The sequence below is a fragment of the Bos taurus genome, chromosome 24 (assembly GCF_002263795.3).
Source record: "Bos taurus isolate L1 Dominette 01449 registration number 42190680 breed Hereford chromosome 24, ARS-UCD2.0, whole genome shotgun sequence".
NCBI classification, from domain to species: Eukaryota; Metazoa; Chordata; class Mammalia; order Artiodactyla; family Bovidae; genus Bos; species Bos taurus.
The window spans coordinates 42,202,284-42,219,385 of record NC_037351.1 but is presented as its reverse complement, the minus strand read 5'-3'; the positions used below and the strand labels follow the sequence as shown (position 1 = coordinate 42,219,385).

The 17,102-nt window shown below is 49.3% G+C and overlaps 1 protein-coding gene across 3 annotated transcripts in view; it reads left to right on the top strand.

Moving 5' to 3' along the window:
* Window positions 1-17,102, top strand: part of PIEZO2 (piezo type mechanosensitive ion channel component 2) — a 252,900-nt gene that overhangs the window by 232,713 nt on the left and 3,085 nt on the right. For 2 of the 3 annotated variants that reach the window (XM_003587787.6, XM_059881054.1), the window contains 13 exons: window positions 1,022-1,204; window positions 3,794-4,046; window positions 5,014-5,146; window positions 6,171-6,318; window positions 6,410-6,624; window positions 7,354-7,512; window positions 8,202-8,349; window positions 9,792-9,980; window positions 10,267-10,359; window positions 11,797-11,969; window positions 14,157-14,285; window positions 15,715-15,794; window positions 16,821-17,004. In XM_003587787.6, the coding sequence (XP_003587835.2) occupies window positions 1,022-1,204; window positions 3,794-4,046; window positions 5,014-5,146; window positions 6,171-6,318; window positions 6,410-6,624; window positions 7,354-7,512; window positions 8,202-8,349; window positions 9,792-9,980; window positions 10,267-10,359; window positions 11,797-11,969; window positions 14,157-14,285; window positions 15,715-15,794; window positions 16,821-17,004 (2,087 nt within the window). Of the gene's footprint in view, window positions 1-1,021; window positions 1,205-3,793; window positions 4,047-5,013; window positions 5,147-6,170; window positions 6,319-6,409; window positions 6,625-7,353; window positions 7,513-8,201; window positions 8,350-9,791; window positions 9,981-10,266; window positions 10,360-11,796; window positions 11,970-14,156; window positions 14,286-15,714; window positions 15,795-16,820; window positions 17,005-17,102 lie in introns of those variants that run through there. The other variant, XM_059881053.1, reaches the window with a different exon arrangement.

The window sequence follows — 17,102 nt, the reverse complement described above, 5'->3', positions numbered from 1 at the left end:
TGGGGGAGGCTTTTGAGGTCTGGTGTCTGCCCTGTGATTTTTTTTTTTTTTTTTTTTTTGCCCTGTGATATTGACCAGCAAGACGGTAAGTACGAGGCAGACACAGGCACGGTGCCAGGGCCATGAATGGTCAGTGAGTGGACATTGGATCAAACAGTACAGTGAACACTTGAAATACAGTTGGATGCAATTAACCCTGATGATACAGACATTGGAGGAGTGTTTCAGAGTCAATCTCTACAAACATCTCCACGTTTATACCCTGGGCTGGCAAGGTTTTGTTTCATTTGCTTTTATTTCTTTTTGAGGAGAACTTCCAGTGAGCAATAAAATGCTGAGAGGAAAGAGAGCAGAATAAAGTGAAAATTGTCTATAGTGCCTGTGCAGTTTTCTCCTAAAGATTACAAACTAAAGCCATACTTGCAGAATAAAGATCCTGCTGTTCACATTTGTCCTAATGACCTCATTTAATAGCTGAATATTCGTATAAGTATCTAACTGAATCAGCACAAACTAGCCCTTGCATGCATGCTAAGTCACTTCAGTCATGTCTAACTCTGTGACATTATAGACTGTAATCCTCCAGACTCCTCTGTCCATGGAATTCTCCAGGCAAGAATACTGAAATGGGTTGCCAATCTCTTCTCCAGGGGACCTTCCCAACCCAGGGATCAAACCCACATCTCTTATTTCTCCTGCATTGGCAAGTGGGTTCTTTATCACTGGTGCCACCTGGGAAGCCCAGAAACTAGCCCACTCCCTGACAATAGCAGAAGTCATTTGAGCCAAGTCAGGAATAACCTCCACGGCCCCGATGTGTCTGTAGTCACAGGCCCTGGAGGTGTGGTTCTGGCCTTGTCCTGAAGTCAGTATCTGTGGAAGGAGAATTCGTTATTCCACATGCTGTGTGCATTCCCAGCACCAGAACTGAGACTTTTCCCCATAAGTTTTGTATCACTGTTCCTCGTCTAGAACTATTCTTAAAGGGCATCATTTATTCTGATTTCTCACATCTGTGCAGGTGGCCATTGTGGTCAAGTACTTCTTCCAATTTGGGTTCTTCCCCTGGAACAAGAATGTGGAACTGAACAAGGACAAGCCTTACCACCCACCCAACATCATCGGGGTGGAGAAGAAGGACGCCTACGTGCTCTACGACCTCATCCAGCTGCTGGCGCTCTTCTTCCACCGCTCCATCCTAAAGGTACTGCCCGCCCACCAGCCCTGGGCTGTCCCCAAGCACCCAGCGCTGGGATCGCACTGCCCGCCCACCACCCCCGGGCTGTCCCCAAGCACGCAGCGCTGGGATCGCGAGGGGCTGGGGGCCACGGGCGAGGTCTGTCTGTGTGCGCTTGTTTTCTTTGTTAACAGTTTTGTTCATTTGTTTTCTCAACACTGTGTACTCAATAATGGAGTTTGTGATCAACTGGGGGAAATTTCCCCCTATTTCTACTCTGGGATGCACGCATGCATTGTAAGTTGCTTTAGTCATGTCTGACTCTTCTGCGACCCTATGGCCTATAACCCTCCAGGCTTCTCTGTCCACGGGATTCTCCAGGCAAGAATACTGCAGTGGGTTGCCAATCCCTCCTCCAGGGAATCTTTCTGACTCAAGGATCGAACCCACACCTCTTATGTCTCCTGTATTGGCAGGCAGGTTCTTTACCAATAGTGCCACCTGTGAAGCCCACCCTGGGATGAAGGCACCCTGATTATCTCGTGTTTGTGGGAATTGCCTGAAAGGTGTGTGGTTCTTACCACTGGATCCACCAAGTCTTGCCTGAGTTGAAGGCAGATCATTGGGGGGCTAGAATTTGAGGTCTCCTCTCCAGCCTGACCTTGGCCCACCCCCATTTAGGAGCATTGCTTTTCTCATGGTTTTTGCTCTGAAACCCCTGGTTTAGTGAGAGACTGCCCAATGCATAGGCCTTGGGATCCTAAGCTGTGCTCCCAGAGAGGCCGCTTCTGAGAAAGCCATACCTGCATTGCTCTGGGAAGACGGGTCTGCAGGGTAACTTTCTTGGGATCTGCACATCCTGTCATCCTGCTGAGCATCTGTGGGGTTCCTTGTCTCAAACACTGTGAAATATAAGCTGAACCTGTGATACGCTACTTAAGTCTACACATTAGAGATTGTCATACAGCATGCCTTGGATGTATTGATATGCCTATGGTCAGAATCTCACTTTCCTTCTCTTGTTTTAACTGTGTCTCCTTGTATTGATATAACATGTCTTACATTCATTTTATCAAGTAGTATCTTTGTTAGTTCCTTTTCAGAACAAGCTTGGACTAAGTTAAGGCACACACATGCCACGCCCAGCACAGCGAGTGAGAAAGACCTGAAACAGGGGTGAGCGCGTAATGGAAAGACAGACATATATAATTTGGCAAGCGGGAGTCAAGGAGCCCTCTTGCTGTCCATGACAGAAGGACAAAATGGCTCCTTTCAGCCCACACTTTTATTGGCAAAAGTCACATGAGATCATCAGGGAATAGCTATACTGGGGAGTTTGATTAGCAAAGGCTCTGCTGTTGATCAGGAACATCTTGTTTTGTTTTCATGGGGATGGACGCAGGGGTATGCAGTGAAGTGGAGCAGAGACCACGTCCGCCCCAAGAATGTCCATTCAGTATGCTTACCAGGACAATCACAAGGGCGCAGTTTGCCGCACCCTCAAGTCATGGGACAGGTTCTGGTCTCTGCTCCGCCAGGCTGCAACACACACATACATGCACACACACATACGTGTAAATGTGTATTTGACCTCTATCCCACTTGCTGGGCTGTTTCACACAGGCTTTTACCTATGTGGACTATGACCAAGATCTTCCCTCTGCCTTCTGTAACCTTGCAAACTGCCAGTCCCTAATGCTCCATTTGGCTTGGGGAGGCGGGGGGTCTTTCGTGAGTCACTGGGGTGTGATGAGTTTGCAAAAGTACATATAGGTAGATAATAAGCTTTCTTAGGATCCCTGAACTTGCTTTGGTTTTCTAATCTTTTTTAAAAAAATTTCAGCTTTGTTGATGTATTGTCATCCAGTTGCTAAGTCATGTCCAACTCTTTGTGACCCCGTGGACTATAGCACACCAGACTCCCCTGTCCTTCACTATCTCCTGGAGTTTGCTCAGATTCGTGTCCGTTGAGTCAGTGATGCCATCAGACCATCTCATCTGTCACTTTCTTCTCTTCTTGCCCTCAATCAGGGTCTTTTCTAATGAATCAGCTCTTCCCATCAGGTGGCCAAAGTATTGGAGTTTCAGTTTCAGCATCAATCCTTCCAATGAATATTCAGAGTTGATTTCCTTTAGGATTGACTAGTTTGATCTCCTTGGTGTCCAAGGAACCCTCAAGAGTCTTTTCCAGCAACGCAGTTTGAAAGTGTCAATTCTTTGACATTCAGCCTTCTCAAATCTGTACATGACTACTGGAAAAACCGTAGCTTTAGCTGAAGGATCCTTTGTTGATGTATAATTGGCCAGTGAAATTGTAAGGTATCAGAAGTGTATATGTGGTGACTGATAAGCGTGTATATGGTGAAAGGACCCCCGTCTGGTTAGTTAACACATCCACCACTTCCTCGCCTGCCTGTTGGTCGGTGTTCTGTGGGAACACTTAGGTCGTGCTCTCCTAGCAGTCTCCTCTGTCCAGCAGGGTCGTTGGCTGCAGTCGCCCCGTTCGACGTGTGGTTTCCGATCCTGAGGGACACGCTGGTGGCCTGGATGTCACGGGGCTGAGTCCCAGCCTCTGTCTGGACAGCGGACTGAGCTGTCCCTTTCCTGCCTCCTCAGTGTCACGGCCTCTGGGATGAAGACGACATCGTGGACAGCGGCTCAGACAAAGTGGACTCAGACGACGAGCTGTCCCTCGGCCATGGCAGGAGGGCCTCCTCCGACTCGCTCAAGTCCATCAACCTGGCCGCGTCCGTGGAGTCAGTGCACGTGACCTTCCCCGAGCAGCCGGCTGCCGTCCGGAGGAAGCGCTCCAGCAGCGGCTCCCAGACATCACAGGGGTCCAGCTTTTCCTCGAATAGGTCCAAGAGAGGTATTGCTGCGTGGTGTCGCTCTAAGGACCCCTGAGCAGAGTTACTCCCTGGTGCCAGGGGTCAGGGGCAAGGGAGCTGCGTGCTGTCAAGGCAGCAGATACTGCGATGTGAAATGAATGTACTTTGTAACCAGACAGAGTTCAAATCCTGGCTGAGCTGTGTGGCCTGGGGCGCTCACATCCCTGTCTAGGGTGTCTGTCTGAATTCTCCAACCCCCACCTAGGACAAAGGTTTCAGGTGTTGGTGAAAAGTGACCAGCACGCTGCCTCGTACCTAGTGAGTGTCGGACACAGGGTAGTTGTCAATCATACCCAGAGATTCTGCCGGGTGTGCCCAGAATGCTGTGCATCACAATTTATTTTGAAAGTGCACTTAGATTTAATCAATAGAAACTTTAAGTCAAACCACCTAGTTTTTTCCCACGTTAGTTACTAATTTCTTACCGAACAGCCAGTGACAGGAAAATACACGTGCGTCACCCCTCTTGGGGTAACTGCGCTTTTGTGTTGCCAGCACTCCTGTCTGCAGCTCTCCAGACCCTCTGTATTCATCTTTTCTCTGGCCAACACTGGCAGGCCATCTCATATTGGTTTTACAGTTAGAGAAGTTTGGTCCTGAAAAAAGGCATGGTCCTGGACCTGGGCTAGAAGACCCACGACCAAAACCTGGGACCCCACTGAGCAGGAGAAAACTGCTCCCCAGTCTAATTCTTCCTGGGACAGAGGTCCCACAGCCACCCAGGAAGGAGGCAGGTGGGTGTGGAAGCCCACGGACACCTTTGGCCGTGGAAGTAGAGTAGGGGTGCAGATCCCAAGCTCTCCGCCGCTGCTCTGACAGGCTTCTGTGCATCTTGCCCTCTAACCAGCCTCCAACTGTCCCTCTGCCTTGGAGCTGGTGGGCTTCTGCGACAGTTAACGGCAACAGACGCACAACTCAGGGCGCGTCTCAGTTCCTTCTTGTCTCCAGGCAGCACGAGCACCCGGAACAGCAGCCAGAAAGGAAGCAGCGTCGTGAGCGTCAAGCAGAAGAGCAGACGGGAACTTTACATGGAGAAGTTGCAGGACCACTTAATCAAAGCAAAAGCCTTTACCATAAAGAAGTGAGTGAATGAGTGAGGATACCTGGGGACTGGGGGCACTTCCTCAGCAACAGCCCAAGGCAACATGCTTGAGAAGTGACCTCTCCCATCAAAAGTGTCATCAGCTTTGGGCAGAACAAAATGCCCCACCATGATATTGCTTTCAAGAATCACTTTCCAATAGGATGATTCGTTTTTATATCCATTGCACTTCTAAACACACTAGCTCATGGTATATAATTCCAGGCACATGAATGAGTCCAACCAGACAGGCAGTGAAGTCAAATCAGAAGGTCCTCAGAGATATGCTCACCCTCTAGAGGGAAGCCGAGGTGCATTCAAGAAGTGGTTTGTCCTTCATGCAGCCCAGGGTCACCAGCCAAGGTCACAGGGCCCCCCTCCCAGGTATCAGGGAGGCAGACCGGCAGCAGACGGGAGTGAAAACAGGGCCGGTGCCTCAAGGCTGGTCCTGAGCCTGAGCTCTGAGACCAAGGGCTGTGCTCACCTGGACATGGTCTTGAATTACGGACCATGAAGAGAAGGGACAGAGGCTTGGCAGACAGCCAGAGTGGAAGCACAGGGATGAAGGAGGCTGAGCCCCAGAGCCCAGGATGATGCCTGGCCCTGGGGACAAGGGCGGAAAGGGGAGGAGAGGGGGCTCCTGGCATCTACCGGGGCCAGCAGGACCACGGGGTCCTGTCACTCTCACCGCAGCCCTGTCCCTCGGGTCTCGTTACACATTTTACAGAAGAGGAAAGCACACAGGGCTCAGTAGCAGGATCCAAGTCTCACAGGTGGAGAGCAACTGAATCAGGGCACAAACCAGCCCCTCGTTTCCAGGGCTACCATTCCGTTATGCTTCCGGAGAGAAGCTGTGAACTTGTGCAGAGTCTGTGGCAGAGCAGGGGCCCCTGCCCCCAGCGAAGTGTCCTGAGGCCGGAGCAGGGGAGGGCGAGCTGTGCGGGAGGGCAGCAGAGGGCAGAGTGACGGGGTCTCTGGGGGTCCTGCATTTCCACCCAGCCCACACTGGGCGTCTGTCCCCTAGGACCCTGCAGCTCTACGTGCCCATCAGGCAGTTCTTCTACGACCTCATCCACCCCGACTACAGCGCCGTCACCGATGTGTACGTGCTTATGTTCCTGGCGGACACTGTGGACTTCGTCATCATTGTCTTCGGCTTCTGGGCCTTCGGGGTAGGTGGGGGACCGAGGCCACCACACCGCGGGGATGAGCGATGCTGTCCTGTGGGTGCGTCCAGGACTGAGCCTGCGGTCTCCTCCCCAGAAACACTCGGCTGCGGCCGACATCACGTCCTCGCTGTCCGAGGACCAGGTGCCGGGGCCCTTCCTGGTGATGGTGCTCATTCAGTTCGGGACCATGGTGGTGGACCGGGCGCTCTACCTCAGGAAGACTGTCCTAGGAAAGGTCATCTTCCAGGTCATCCTGGTGTTTGGGATTCACTTCTGGATGTTCTTCATCCTGCCTGGCGTGACCGAGAGGTGAGGCCTTGGGAACTGGAGCTGTGGGGGCACTTTCCTGGAACCCATAGGGGAAGGAAATGTTTTGTAAGGATAAGCGCACAGGGAAGGAGAGGATAGGGGTTAATCAGTACCACTGCAAAGTCAGGGTTAAATGCAAGTGCATTGTCTTACAGCTTTGCAGGCCAGGGGGCAGACCCAGGCCTCACTGGACTGAAATTACGATGTGGGCGGGACGACGGTCCTTTCTGGAGAGTCCCTGGAGAATCCATCTTTTGACCTCTTCTAGCTTCCAGAGATGCTCAGGGTCTCCTCCTCCTTCTCCAACCCTGTATCTCTTCCTTGCCACGTCTCCTGCCCACAGCCGAGCAAGGCTGTCCGGCTAAGGCCTGTTTGTGGGGCCCCCTGGGCAGCTATACTTCTTCCCGACCCCAGGTCCCCAACCCTAGCGTGTCTGTCAAGTCCTCTTGGCCAAGGAAGGTCATGCGTTCTCAGGTTCTTGGGGTGAGGACATGCCCATCTTAGAGTGGGGTCTGGGGGCATTCTTCGGGTGACCACACTGCTCTCCCAGCTTTGGAGGATGTCATTAGCTTAGGAATGACTCCTGCCAACCAAATGCGGCTGAGACGTCTGTGATAAGGACCTGCCTTTAGAAGCCAGAGGGAAGAGTAGGCTTTTCTCTCACCCTAACTGGTGTCTTTCTGTACCCGAAGAGCATCCCACCCTGTACTTTTCTGTTTTCTCGCCCAGGAAGTTCAGCCAGAACCTGGTTGCGCAGCTGTGGTACTTCGTCAAGTGCGTGTACTTCGGGCTGTCCGCCTACCAGATCCGCTGCGGCTACCCAACTCGGGTCCTCGGCAACTTCCTCACCAAGAGCTACAACTACGTCAACCTCTTCCTGTTCCAGGGGTGAGGGTGCTCGGTGCCATCCTGGCCACGCGCAGAGTATGGGGGGCCGGGGGCAGTAGGAGTATGGGGGGGCAGCCAGGGTTGGGGAGTGATTCTGTGGCCATGGCAGGAGGGGAGCCTTCCCAGGTGGCGCTAGTGGTAAAGACTCTCCCCCTCTCCTCCCTGCTCCATTGTGGGAGATGCAAGAGATATGGGTTCAATCCCTGGGTTGGGAAGATCCCCTGGAGGAGTGCAGGGCAACCCACTCCAGTATTTGTGCCTGGAGAGTCCCATGGACAGAGGAACCTGGCGAACTTCAGTCCATGGGATTGCAAAGAGTCAGACACCACTGAGCAGCTGAGCACACAGCACACTCCCATTCACAAGAGCATCAAAAATAATAAAATACTTCAAGATAAATTTAGCCAAAGAAGTTTAAGTTTTATACGAAGAAAACTATAACTGTAAGACTTAAAGAAATTGAAGACACTTTCAAATGTATTTATAAAAGTTTTTTAAAACCATCAGCCAAAAAAAAAAAAAGGAAAAGGCAAATACCATTCCTTAACGGACTGATAATGAAAAGCAGTTGTATTCCATGTTGAATTTTTATAGTAACAGTGACAGTCAGGACCTCCATGAGCCTGCAAGATTGTCCGCCGATGGGGCCAGCCCACAGCTGTCCTTCTAACAAGACTTGGTTTCCACAGGTTCCGCCTTGTCCCTTTCCTGACGGAGCTGAGGGCTGTGATGGACTGGGTGTGGACAGACACGACCCTGAGCCTGTCCAGCTGGATCTGTGTGGAGGACATCTATGCTCACATCTTCATCCTCAAGTGTTGGCGGGAGTCGGAAAAAGTAAGCCAATAGCAGTGCCTCAGCCGTATTTGTGTCTTTTAGATACAGGCCGGTTATAAGACTGATAGGAACTTCTGCAAGTTTTGTGGCCCAATAAATGAGGCAGAACCCACCTGGACCTATGAACACCCCATTGACTTCACCCTGCTGGAGTTAGGAGTCTGGACCTGCTGCTGCCATAGCGAGAAGAGCCTCCAGATGATTCTTCTTCTGGCAGGTGCTTGTTGTGTTGTTGTGAGAAGAGGTGACACGGTGCTGGACCACACAGTCGTTCTGAAATGGCTCATCTGGGAGCAGGAGGGGGTGAGATGTGCTGGAGGAAAGTGGTCCAGGTGTCTGAGACTCAGGTTCACCCTGTGGGCCACTCTTCAATGAGACACAGAGGAGGCAACCTCTTTGTGCAAAGGAAATTAAAGTGAAAATATCTGCTCATTCTGCTAGGTTGGATTTTAAGGTTTAGATGTGGATGGAATTATGATTCCATCCATCCTAAAGGAAATCAGCCCTGAATACTCACTGGAAGGACTGATGCTGAAGCCGAAGCTCCAATACTTTGGCCACTTGATGCGAACAGCTGACTCCCTGGAAAAGATCCTGATGCTGGGAAAGATGGAAGGCAGAAAGTGAAGAGGGCAACAGAGGATGAGATGGTTGAATGGCATGATCAACTCAATGTACATGAACTTGGGCAAACTCTGGGAGATGATGAAGGACAGGGAAGCCTGGTGTGCTGCAGTCCATGGGGGTCACAAAGAATCAGACATGACTTAGCGACTGAACAACAACATGATTATTCAAGGGATTTTTTCAAAAGTTTACCATACATATGTAGTCCAGCCTCCAGAGTACCCCTGAAAGGAGACAGGTCCCGTAGAAGCAGCATCTAAGTATGGAACAGGCATGTAGACCCAAGCAGCCTCCACGACACATGGCAGAGCTGAGCCCTCCACTCGCCTGCAGGCTGAGCTCTGGGCTGGGGAGCCCTTGATGCAGCAAATGGAGGTGATTCCAGCTTGGACATGTGGTCCTGACAACATGTGTCACGAACAAAGTTAAAATGCTTTCCACCCGCCAAGGGGAGGAGGACCCCCTTGAAAGGCACAGTTTCGAATATTCAGGAATTTAAAGTAAAATGTCTTTCTCCCACCTGATCCCTTAAAACCAGGGGTTTATTCAGCAGAAGCTTTGGTCCCTTGGTCCACAGGTCTGCCCCCAGCAAACCCACAGAGTCCTTTTAAGGAAAAAACCACTCAGGCCCCAGTGGACCCTGTAGGGGTCACAGAGCAGGCTCCTCACAGCCCAGCATTGCTGCCTCCCTTGTTCCAGGGCTGGGACTGGGTGCATTCTGAACAGATTCAGGACTCAGTCCCAGGCAGACTTTGTGGTCATAGTGCCCGCCTCTCCTGGGGACACCACCTGAGCATGCCACCCTCCCATTGCAGAGGTACCCGCAGCCCCGGGGGCAGAAGAAGAAGAAGGTGGTCAAGTACGGGATGGGGGGCATGATCATCGTGCTGCTCATCTGCATCGTCTGGTTCCCGCTACTCTTCATGTCTCTGGTCAAATCCGTCGCTGGGGTTATCAACCAGCCCCTGGACGTCTCAGTCACAATCACCCTGGGCGGGTACCAGGTAACCATGCCTCCCTCCAGGTCTCCCATCCCCCCACCCCTCTGTGAGTCCTTGCCGAGCGCAGCCCTCTCCCTGACCACCGGATGACTTACTGAGGTTCTGTGGACCCACATCTCCTGTCTGAATATTGACAGTTCTGCAAATATGTGAGCTAAGGTGCAGGAGACATGGAAGAGAGAGCCTTGCACTGGCTGTGGATAATACACGGTTTAATATTGTTCTCAGAACCCAGGATGCACAGAAGGAATTTCAAATAGTAACCGTCCCGTGTGTCTTTGTTTTCCAGCCTATTTTCACAATGAGTGCCCAGCAAAGCCAGCTGAAAGTTATGGACCAGCCAATGTTTAATAAATTCATTAAAGCTTTTTCTAAGGACACTGTAAGTAGATGCATGGAGATGGTCTCTGTGAACAGCTGTCATCTTGGCCAGCTGACTGTCATCACCTTACTCACCACTTGGCCACGACCTCAGCTGGAGGGCAGGACTTCCCGGGGATGATCAGTTGTTACACTGCAGGTTCCTGGCCACTGGCCACTTTGATCATCTAAGATGTAGTGTCTGTATTATTGGACATAAGTGATAATAAACATAATTCTAATTCAGAGAATCTTCATGTTAAACACAACAGGTGCTGATCCTTTTCAAATCTCTAAAGTTTTTAAATCGTGGTAGACATTGATCCCTTTGACTGGGAGGTCTCCTGCAGGAGTCTGTCCTAAGGAAGTCATTCAGAATATGGGAGAAGCCCCACAGGTGCCTGCTTGTGACAGCATCCTCCACATTCATAAGAACCAGGCAGCTTGGGGATTCAACAAGTAGGACTGAATGAATCAATTATGGCAGGTTTTCCAAGCAACTTCCTTTCTAATAAGATGATAATTATGAAGATGATTTCATAGCATGAAAATTTCTCAAAATGAAAGAGATGTAAAAGGATGCCATTATTTTAAAATTGATTTTAAAAATTAAGGCATGTATCGTCAACTGTATAGAATGGGAATCAAGTTCTGGTGGTGGAATTGTGTGGCTGATGTCATCCTTCTCTCTGCATTCCATGCTTTTAATACTATGACAGCATGACTCTTCGTGGTTGAAATCGGCTTTACAAATGATACTTTTAATTTAAGTACAGTGTTTGGGCAAACAGATGCTTTTCCCCATTGTAAAATGATTGGCCTGTAATGCCCACTGTCAGCGCTAGTCTTGAGGAATACACAGCTGTGAGGAAGGGCCCAATGTCCAGGGTAGATTAAACTTGTCTCTCTTATGAGAAGAATGTTCCCCAATAGTTGGTACTTTTCTTTTTTTAGTGGGAAGGAAAAGATGACACTAAATCATCTGATTTTTCTGTGCTGTTTGATTGGAGTGATTCCATGGCCTTGTGGGGAGGGGGCCTTCCCAGGTGGCGCTAGTGGTAAAGAACCTCCCTCCCCACCCCCACCCGCAACAATGCAGGACATGTAAGAGACACGGGTTCAATCACTGGATCAGGAAGATCCCCTGGAGGAGGGCATGGCAACCCACTCCAGTATTCTTGCCTGGAGAACCCATGGACAGAGGGGGCTGGCGGGCTACAGTCCATAGGGTTGCAAAGAGTGGGGCATGACTGAATCGACCCAGCACCCATGCCCATGGGAGTAGCAGCACCACCACTGGGGTCTGGTGATGTGACTGAGCTCTTAGTGCCAGAACACTCCAGACAGCCTGTTGGGATGAAAATCCCTCTGCACAGCCAGATAGAGGGAAGGGTAGTCACCTTCTTGCATGTCCTCGGGGGTGTGGTCTATTTATGCAGCTGTGTTTGTGTGTACACAGGGTGCTATGCAATTTCTGGAAAATTATGAAAAAGAAGACATAACAGTCGCAGAACTGGAAGGAAACTCAAATTCTTTATGGACCATCAGCCCTCCCAGTAAGCAGAAAATGATACACGAACTCAAGGACCCCAATAGTAGCTTCTCTGTTGTTTTTTCATGGAGTATTCAGAGGTAGTTACTGGATTTCCGTGCATAATATCCCCCTTTTCCCCAACCTGAACTTGGGGTGGGGGTGGGGGGCATGGGAGGTTAGAAGCCTCAGATTAACATGGATCTGGGTTTATGTTCTCGGGTAACATCCATTCAATGCCACAGCTAATGTTTTTGTGTGTTATTAAACAGTGATTTGCCTGAGACTCATTTGCCCAGTGAGAACATCTCAATTTTCCTTTTTCTACTAACCTTAGCTCTAAAGCCTCTGACAGTGAGGTCTGTGAGTAAAAGAGAGAGGAGGAGAGAAAATAAATAGAGTCATGACTCATAAAATGAAACCGAGCCAGGTGAAGCATGAGATTTCCCTGAGCTTGAGTTGGTCTTATAACACAGGACCTGTAGCCCCTGGAACCCCGAGTCTCCCTTGCCGCCCCAAGCACTGGGCAGCCTCTGTGGCTCTTTTCTCTAAGCCTGAGCTGGGGGAGCCCCTTGGGCAGGCCCAGACAGGGAGAGCAGGGATATTCCTACCCTCCCCCTGCAACATGAGCCTCTGGCCAGCCTGTGGCCACCACATCACTTATCTCAGGAGAAGTCCTCGCATCCGAAAGCCCCACGTGTCCGTGGGGCTGTTTGGGGGCCTGACCCAGCACCTTGGCTGATGAGCTTTGTTTCTCTCAGGATTCCAGGCAGGCGTGGGGTAGGCTTGTTGTGTGCACAATACCAGCTTCTTGGCTGGAATTAAGAGAGAACCATGATAGCTAAACAAGAAAGCGTTCTTAAATCTGAATTCACAGGGAAACAGTAAAGAAGGATTTTGGAGAGGGCTGCTGAGACTTTAAAGACCTCCTTCTTTAACCTTATTTTCTCCTTTTAAATGTCCCAAACTCCCCACATGGAATTCAGTGTTGGCAAAAATGCTCTTCTTAGCCCTTCCTTTGAAGAGCCACCCCCAAAAATTAAAAACCAATTTCTGATCGAACATTCTGTTTTTAATTGAGATAATGGACATGTGGCATTGTTCTAGTTGCAAGGGAGCAACACAGTGATTTGATACTTATGTACTTTCAAAATGGGCACCATAGTGTCTAGCGAACACTCACCACACGGTTACCAACCATTTTCTCCTGTGATGAGAACTTTTAAGATCCACTCTTAGCAATTTTCAAATATGCAATGGAGTTTTATTAAAAATAGTCACCATGCTGGTCATTACGTAGCCAGGACTTAATTATGTTATAACTGAAAATTCATTCCCTTTCACTTCCTTTCATTCCTGAAATGAAATAATCCATTTCATTTACCACCACCACCACCACCTCTGGGAACCACCAATTCATTCTCTGTATCTATGAGTTCAGGTTTTGTGTTTTTATTTCTAGATTCCACACACAAATGAGATTATACAGTATTTGTCTTTATCTGACTTATTTCACTTAGCCTAATGCCATCAAGGTTCATCCATGTTGTCACAAAGAGTAAGAGTTCATTCTTTTTATTCCTGAATGACATTCCATCGTGTGTATGTGTCATATCTTCTTTATCCGTGTATGTGGATGCAGACGTTGCTTCTGTATCTTGGCTATTGTAAATGCTGCCGTGAACACAGTGGAGCAGATATGTTTTCAAGTTAGTGTTTTCATTTTCTTTGGAAAAATACCCAGAAGTGGGACTGCTCCTATAGTAGTTCTGTTTTTAATTTTTTGAGGAATCACCAAACTGCTCCCCACAGTGGCTACACCAGTTTCCATTCCCACCAACAGGGCACAAGGGTTCCCTTCTCCCCACATCCTCACCAAAACTTGCTGTCTCTCGTCTCTTTAGTGATGGCCATCATGGCCATCCTGATAGATGTGAGGCGACATCTCATTGTGAATATTCTGTTTAAAATATGGATTCTGTGAGTCCTCATGGAGACCAACATCACTGGGCTAATAGAACGTGCCTCAGAGCCCTACTAGATGCTCAGGTCCACGTCTCTTTGGGTCCCCACACTCTTCCTCCTCACCTGTGATCGGTGTTGAAGGTGCTTGCAGCCTCCTTGGATATCTGAGAGGCTGGATGTCCAGGTGAGGTGGACAGAGAGGTTGGGGTTGACAGTTGTGGACCCAGTGAAACTTGGTGAGATGAGTATTTCAGGAGTTCTAATCTCACCTGCAGATTTGTGAATAACCACTGACCTTGACCTCTTCTTTTTTTCTTTCACAGAAACATGAGTCTGGGTGCAAAAGCAGAAATAGCAACAGATAAGCTTTCTTTCCCTCTTAAAAACGCGACACGAGAGAATATTGCTAAAATGATAGCTGGCGGCGACACGGAAAGCTCCAGGACGCCCGTGTGAGTTGGTCATCGTTGTTAACACAGTGACAGCAGGCGTGTGTATCTGGTGCAGAGTCTCCTCTGCAAACATGGGTGGGCAAGAAACTCGACCTGCTCACTTGGGTGACTCGAGTGAGCCTGTGCTTAGAGCCCCAGATGGGCTGCATCAAAGCCCCACCTGCTCTCCACCCACTCCCTCTGCCCAGCATGTCTGGGGAGGACTGAACTCTTCTCCAGGTGACAGACTCTATTCCCAGCTGGCATAATCACCAAAACCCAAGGAGAGACACTGGGAGACCCTTTTCTTCCATCACCCCTCTTCTGGGGCACTGAATCCCTGGCTAATGGAGGGGGGTGAGAAGGCAAAGGGGTAGATGGAAATTTGAGGGGGAAAATCTGTATCTTTTATATTAAGATCTTATATATAAGCTGTATCTTATATATTCTCCTGCCACACGACACTGCACTCTAGACATCTAAGCTGTGATGTTAGAGTCTCATGTGAGAACCAGCAGGAGTGAACAACTGCTGCTAATCCCAAACTGCCCAGTGCCCAGCTCTGTCTCCAGTCTGCCCCCGTCTGCCCCAACCCAGGTCAAAGCGCTGAGGGTGAGAACCAGCACCATGCAACCCTCAGACATGGTTCTGAAAGTACCCCGTGTCAGGCATTGAACACCAAGGGCCCCTGAGACCCGTCAGGCTCTCCCCATCGCTTTCTGATGAGAAAGCAACTTAGAGAGATGGAGTAGCCGTGGGCTGAGAGCTCAGATGCCAGTCCTCTCTTCCCTACACCTGCATCCTCATATCAGCTGGAGCAGCCCATTCCGCTATAGAGAGTTTTGAAATCCTGAAAATTAAAATTGGAAGAATGGGCGGATCTTAGCAAGAAAGATAGCCCCTTGCTTCAGAAAAGTCACAGGTATGGAAAAATCTGTATAGCCATCTTTAAGCCATTAATTAGCTTGGTACAGAGGTGGCCTGAACATCTGGTTAGAACCTGGTGAATTTATTCAGCTTTGGAGACTTCTGATGTTAATGGACACTACGTGTATTTACATTATGTAAAATACACATAGCGTATTTTAATACATTATGATGACTGCACATTGCATAATTATAGGAAGACTCTCAACATTATCTGTTTGAAATGAGGTCAAAGGTAGCACAAAAAAAAAACAATCATTTTTGCATGGTGATGCAATGGTAAAGAATCTGCCTGTCAATGCAGAAGACTCAGGAGATGTAGGTTTGATTCCTGGGTTGGGAAGATTCCCTGGAGGAGGAAATGGCAACCCACTCCAGTACTCTTGCCTGGGAAATCCCATGGACAGAGGAGCCTGGTGGATTATGGTCCATGGGGTTGAAAAGAGTCAAACACGACTAAGCAACAGAGTGTGCGAAACAACTAGAACTTAATTACCTCTTTTTTTTTTCTCTTAATTCCCAGGACCATAGAAAGGATTTATCCATACTACGTGAAAGCACCCAGTGACTCTAACTCCAAACCCATAAAGCAGCTTTTATCTGGTAAGAATGAGAAGGAATCCCTTCGGAACAGTTCTTAATCTTTCTTGCAGTCAACATCTACAGTTTGCCCTTGCAGCCTCCATCAAGCTCCTTGCCAGGTTTCTTTCTCATGTGACACGGTTCACAAGAAGCCTAGGCTCCAGGCTGTGTCCACCAGCAAGAAGGGACTTACTCACCCAGGGCAAGTTCATCATCTTCCTTTCTTCATCGATATAGAACGTGATTGACTAAAATCTATATTGAGTGACAAATTAACAGACTTATCAGAACCTATTTACTTGCTTCTATTAGCAACCACATCTTTGGCAGAAAATTGCCTCCTACAGTGTTAATGCCAAAGGCCCCATGATAAAAACAAAAAAACAAAGATGGCAAGAAAGGGATGTGATTCAGCCCGAGGGTGACTAAGTGCTGGTAGTCAGGCTCCATCTATTAAAGTTCTCACCCAGCAAGACTCAGCTCAGACAGAGGTCACCTCCTCTGGGAAGCCGCCCAGAAGCGGTCTCCCCAGGCTCACAGACCTTGTTGGTACAGGTGCTGTGGTGGTTGCCATGTGCCCATAAACTGTGCTTGGAGAGGTGGCCTTTGCACACTGGACCAGGCTGCATGCGACTGGGTGACCCCTGAGCCCCTACTGCAGCACCTTCTTCCTGGAAGATGCTCAATAAACAGGGCTAACAGGAAGGAGCCTGTCAATTCCATCACAAGTCGGTTATTGCGGTTTTTAAATGTCTAGTTAGTCGTTGGGACTTGTCAGCAAAGATCCTGCAGTGACGTGGTCCCCTTCTCCCTGTGACGTGGTTGCCGTCTCATGTAGCAGCAGCACTGGCCTCTTGGAGAAAAAGAGAGACCCCCCGCCACCCAGGCCCACCACTCCTTTTCCTCATAGAGTCGACATGCTCCCGTGCCCTCATCCTGGAACCCAGTGCCATGAGTGCCAACCAGCTTGTGCCATCCCGGAACTACTAAGTGCATTAAATCCTTAAACTCTCCTGCTAACCAGATTTCATGTTTCTCTTTCTCCAGAAAATAATTTCATGAACATCACCATCATTTTGTCCAGAGACAATGCGACTAACTCGAACAGTGAGTGGTGGGTTCTCAACTTGACTGGGAACAGAATCTACAACCAGGAAGCCCAGGCCCTGGAGCTGGTGGTCTTCAACGACAAGGTCAGCCCCCCCAGCCTGGGGTTCCTGGCCGGCTATGGGTAAGGAGCCATTTTGCAATCGATGGTCATGAGAGGCCCCCTCTGCACCACACCAAGCTGAGGACAGAAGTCTTTTATCTTTCTAGAATTCTCAGATT